This window comes from Tenrec ecaudatus, chromosome 6 (genome assembly GCF_050624435.1).
Source record: "Tenrec ecaudatus isolate mTenEca1 chromosome 6, mTenEca1.hap1, whole genome shotgun sequence".
NCBI lineage: Eukaryota > Metazoa > Chordata > Mammalia > Afrosoricida > Tenrecidae > Tenrec > Tenrec ecaudatus.
In genome coordinates this window covers 76,463,931-76,469,733 of record NC_134535.1, presented here as the reverse complement: position 1 = coordinate 76,469,733, position 5,803 = coordinate 76,463,931, and the positions used below count along the sequence as shown (strand labels likewise).

The window sequence follows — 5,803 nt, the reverse complement described above, 5'->3', positions numbered from 1 at the left end:
TCTCTTGGAGACCCTATAATTAACATTTTCATTTTTTTAGGCAGTCCCATGAACATTTCTTCCTCTGGAAGGTTTTCTGTTGTCTTGATTTTTAATTTGCTTAGCCTCTTGCTAAAATATCTTTTCCTGCTTGCTTATGTGATTTGATATTGTGTATTCTTTGTAAGGCATCCAGGGGCCCTACATAAATGAGTATTTATTTATTGTATGTATGTTTTCTGCATCATGATACTTTGTTTTGTTTTGCTATATCTGACTAGGTAGGATATGCAGGTGACTCTGACCACATTATAGGTCTGAATACCTGGTGGCTGGAGGGAGTAGGAGGCACTGCTGTTGTGAGACCCTTCTATGAGAGGCTGGGCATAGATATGAGCACCTCCAGTTGGCTGGTTCCTGGTCCACTGGGTGGGGAAGCAGGTGCCATTGGTGTGTAGGTCCCATTGTGTGACATGTTGGCTTTGGTGGCCAGACAAAGAAGGCAGTGCTTCTGATCCTTGCATCCTTAGTATTAGTAGCTGAATGAAGGGGTGGGCTATACCAGACTGTGGACCCTGGCTCAGAGGGTAGGGTGGTTGTTGGTGCCACTGGTTTATAATCATGTGTGTGTGGGGTGGGGTGGGCAGGGGTGTGCTACAGGTGTGTGGGCTTGTGGCAGAAAGGGAGCATGCTGGGTGAGATGAATGCCCTTAACCTTCACAGGGTCTCAGTATTCCTGCATGGCCCAGAATGTGGATGCACAGTTTCCCCTGATTGGCTGAACCAAGTGAAAGATGGAATGCTGATTGCTCTGTCTCAGTGCAACTGTACTGTGCAGGCTTGGCTGACAGGGTACTGGCAATCCATGATGACACTCAGCACTCAGTCTATTCTTCAATATTGCCTTTGATGCTCAAGGTTCCCATACATCTCTGGTTAACTTATTTTCTTGGGTCTTTGTTAAAAAGGGACATTATGAAGTGCCTGACTATGCTGCCACCTTGCTTTAGAAAATATTCTTTTTGTTGTTGAGAAGATATACAGTAAAACATGCACCACTTCAACAGTTTCTATGGGTGAAATTCAGTGATAATATTTTGAATTATTAAACCTTTCTCTACTGTTCTGAGTTATCCCTCCCATTAACACAATAAGTTCATTGTCTTTTAAGGTTCCTATATAATTTTTTGTGTTAATGTTGCAAATTTGATCCCATAGAGGTATATCTTAAAGCACATACTGTCCAAGGCAGCTGACCTTGAGTAGCTAAGTTAAACTTTTGTCCAGTTTTACGAAGACTTCAGGGGATATTGTTGATTTAAGGTTTAGAGATTACCTCAAGGTAATGAGGGTTGTAAAAAAAATGCACTTAGAAGCAGTGTTTGACCTCTTCTGTCGTCACAAGTAAAGAGGAGGAGAATCACCTCCTCCCCCAAACCTGACTCCTATGAGCTGGGGTCAGACATACTTTCACCTTCCAATCATCTTACCTGCCCTCTCATGACATTCTTTTTTTGCATTGGTTGAGCAGACTCAGAGATCATCCTTATGATTATGGAGTTTATCAGGGAAGCAAACAGGTTACAAATAAGGATCAGAAATGTTAAGATACAGTTCTTTGATCAGGACAAACTATTCTCTGTTGTGCCCACCAGCTAGGTTTCTTTCTGACCATGACATCTTCATCATGGTCTTGCCTCTGTCCTCTTCTGACAGTTTTCCAAAGATCTTTTAGTTTTGCCTGTTAATACCCAAAGGGCATGGAATGATTATATAAGTTTCAACTCTGCCATAGCTTGGTGAATTAGCCAACCTAACACCCCCAATTCAGTGTCTGAAGCATACACTTCACAAAGCTTTATGGCCTGGGAAACCACTGCTCTGTCTTGGACTCTTTGTTCAGCTGCTGCACTCTTCTTCCACTCTTCTGGTGTCACATCTCTGTCTCCTGGACTAATGAAATTCAGTGCACAGATATTTTGGGGTTCAAAAGATGTACTCCATTTCCTGACTCTCTTGAATATAATGAGATCCTACCCCCTGCTTCTGAGAAGGCTCATTTTATACTCAGCAAGATGGCAAAATATACCAGTCCCATGTCTGAGTTTCAAGTTGTAGAATCACAATTAGTCCTGTTAACAGTAACTTACAACAAAATAATATAATCTTGCCATTATCTTCCCCCACCTTCTCTTAGTCAGACCATCAAGAAAATGGAAATACACCAGTATGCTCAGTCGCACCCAGTGGTTTGGATGGAAACTACAAAGACTAAGGATAGAAGAGCCACATTAAGCATATCATTGTGCCACAGGGCTTCATCCATTTCCTATGGCTCCAGATAGTCTGGATTCTACAAAAATTCAAAATTCTGTTTTGCATTTTCCTCATTTTAATCAGAATTCTTTTATTAAATCATTGATCAAAAATTTACCTATGTTAGCTGTGCACTATCCAGTTCTTCTGGTCTCATGGTAAAAGATATATGGAATCAATTAGCCACACATTCAATTCCTTTTCCTATTCCTGACTCCTCATCATCCTGTGATGTTCCAGGTGAGTGGAAACCAATTGTTTTCTCTTGGATGACTCTTGTAAACATGGGAGACTTTTAACTCTTTGAAGACTAGGAACTGTGCTAGTCTGTAGCCCAATTGGGAGATAGAACTTGACTAATCATATAGGCCAATTAACATGGCTATTCTATGGAACTATGACCTTATATGTCTAAACCATGGAACCATATCCCCTCAAATACACAAACAGATACATGAATTACTCATTTTTATTATAACTCAACCTTTTCCAATTCAATTTTGTATAGGTGTTTTAGTCTGAGTAGAAAAACATGTGTGGGACAGTTTTATATCAAAGAGTAATTGTATACTAAGAAAACATCCAAGCCCAGTCCAGATCAAGTTTGATATTAGCCAATATGTCCAATACCAGTCTGTAATTCCTCTTAAGACTCACAGAAGACTTGAAATGATGCTGAATGTAGGAAGATCGCAGACAAGTTGATGGAAAATCTTGTGCATCCAGTGGTGGTGGAAGCATCTCAGCACTATCATGGGTCTCCATATAGCTTCTCTAGCTCCACAACTCTGGCTGCCATCAGCATAGCTCCTTGTGGCTTGATAACAGGAAAGTAAAGCAGGAAGAGAGTGTGTCTTGCCTCCAGGGAGAAAGACTGCAGTTCCCAGAATCCTCAGGAGAATGTCATGCCCACACAGAGGAACCGTTGGCTATGACCTAATTGACAGACTTCACCCCATTCACTCAAGTTGACAGGAGGCTTGTGACTTATTTGCAGCAGTTACAGTAGCCATCTGTACAAGCCTATCCTTAATCACTGGAAACTGAAACTCTGGCTTGTAGAAGCTATAATACCTCTTTTCCTCCTCCCTTCCACCCCAGATAAGCACTTACACACCTTGGCTTCTATACATTGTCCTTTGGTTTTTATATAAGTGAAGCAAGTTCATATTGTATTTGTTCTTTTGTGATGGACTTATTTTACTCATCATAAGGTTACCACTCAATCCATATTGTAGCATGTATCAAGAGTTTATTTCTATTATTATTCAAGTAGTATGCCACTGTATCACTTTTTGAGGTATTGTCACTTATTGTAGTTATTGAATTATATCTATTTTCTACTTTAGCATCAAAGGTATATTCCCCAAACAAAACAAGTATCACCTTTGTTTTTATAACTTCTCTTGGCTCAGTAATGCCCAACTCATGCATCAGTGTGCCGCAAATTGTTTTCAAGGTCAGGCCTCTGCCTTTCACTCTCAATTCATATTCTCCTGCTCTTATTGTCATAGACTATGTTTTGCTTTCAAATTTCACCTCTCAAGGGAAACATTTCCTGGAATAAAGAGTAAAATTATTCGTCTCAAGTCTCTTCTATGCATTCTCACTTTTCATTTGTAATAATATATAATTATTTTAAGTATATTTGTTTTTATAGTCCTCTATAATACTAGATAGGGTTTCTGTGAGTGAGAATGAACTTGATGGTGGTGAGTTATGTTTCATTTTAATACCAGATAGGAGATTACTAGAATTGCCAACTATGTTTCTCATATTTCTATTCTCAGTGCTTAGCCTATTACCTGAAACATAGTAGACAATAAATACTTATTAAAACCCTTGCTATTCAATATTTTATCCATTAAAATAGTCTGATTGTTAGAACTTCAAAACCTTATTTACTATGTTCTTGAGGGCTTGCTTTACCTGCTGATTCCTTAGGGTGTAAATAAAAGGATTTAACAAGGGGCTCAGCGATGTTACCAGTAGAGATATTTCTTTGTCAAAATCACCTCCTTTCTTTGGTGATGGATTCATATATAAAAAGATGCAGCTGCCATAAGAGAGGGAGACGACAATCATGTGAGAGGAACAAGTAGAAAAGGCCTTTTTCCTTTGCTGGGCCGAAGGGATTCTCAGAATGGTCCTGATAATGTAGGTGTAAGAAAGTATCACTAGCATCAGAGTAACCACCAGATTCAAAACCGCTAAAAGGATGACTATCAGTTGTAGGACACTTGTATCCGAACACGCAATCTTCAAAAGAGGTTTGTAGTCACAGTAATATTGATTCAGTACATTGGAAGCACAAAAATCAATTTGGCTTACCAGAATGATTGGTGGTAAGATAGAAAGAAGACCTCCCATCCAGGAGCAGAATACAAGTTGCATGCAGACCTGGCTGCTCATGATGGTTAAGTAATGAAGGGGTTTACAGATGGCCACATAGCGGTCATAGGACATAGAGGCCAGGAGGTAAAACTCTGTTGCCCCAAGTAGTATAGCAAAAAAGTACTGAGTCAAGCAGCCAGTAAAGCTTATGACCTTATTTCCTGTTGTCAAACTGGTCAGCAATCTGGGAATGAAAATAGATGTGAAGAGTATTTCTAAGAAGGAGAAGTTTCGGAGGAAGAAATACATTGGCGTCTTGAGGTTGGGATCTATGAGAGTGAGTGTGATGATGACCAGATTTCCTAAGACACTCATCAAGTAGGCCAGTAACAGAAAGATGAATATCACCACTTGGAGGTGAGGTTGATAGGTGAGACCCAACAGAATAAACTCAGTAAGTGTTTGATTTTTCATGGTTGAACTTTAATAGGTATCTATGCAAAAGTGAGGTGTTGTTGTTATTATTAGGTGCTGCCAGTTAATTCCCAGTCATGAAAATGAACTGCCACACGGGGTTGTCTAGGATACAACATATATGGGAGCAGATCATCAGGTTTTGGTTGTACTGACCTGTGATCTTTGGCAATAACCTTGCATTTTCTTCCAGATTCACAGTGGTTTAATTTCATAGTCCATGTTTGTAGAATGACTAATTTTGTCTGTAAAAAATACTAATTTTGGAAACTAGAAGCAAAGTGTGCATAACTTTCATAATCTTGATAAATGCATTGGACAATTATTTTGTTTATTCTAAAGAGTGAATCGAAGGTGAGATATCATATGAGAGTCTCCAAGTTATAAAAAATAAGTTTTTCTGTCCATTACCTGATCACCTCCTGGCGTGCTCCTTCATGAAAACATCCACTTTTATAAGACTTAAGTAGATAAGTAGATTATTCAATGTTCTATGCACCCAAATAATTCAAACTAGAATTTAATCTAAGTTCCTGAGAGAAAGAGAGAGAGAAAGAGAGTCTATTTAAGTGGAGCAAAAAAGGAAAACATGATATATAAAAAGGTAGCACTGAGAGACTTAAAAGAGAAGAGTTTGTTAGATTGAGAATACTCTATATTTTGTGATCTTTAATAAATTATGTTGGTATTTTAAAAAGGA

General features: G+C 38.9%; 1 protein-coding gene across 1 annotated transcript; it reads right to left on the bottom strand.

The window, feature by feature from the left end:
• Positions 1 to 4,176: 4,176 nt before the first annotated feature.
• LOC142450900 (olfactory receptor 6C4-like) lies at positions 4,177 to 5,103 on the bottom strand. The gene has a single exon (XM_075552837.1). It carries the CDS (start codon positions 5,101 to 5,103, stop codon positions 4,177 to 4,179), a length of 927 nt encoding a protein of 308 aa, XP_075408952.1.
• Between the last annotated feature and the right edge of the window lie 700 nt (positions 5,104 to 5,803).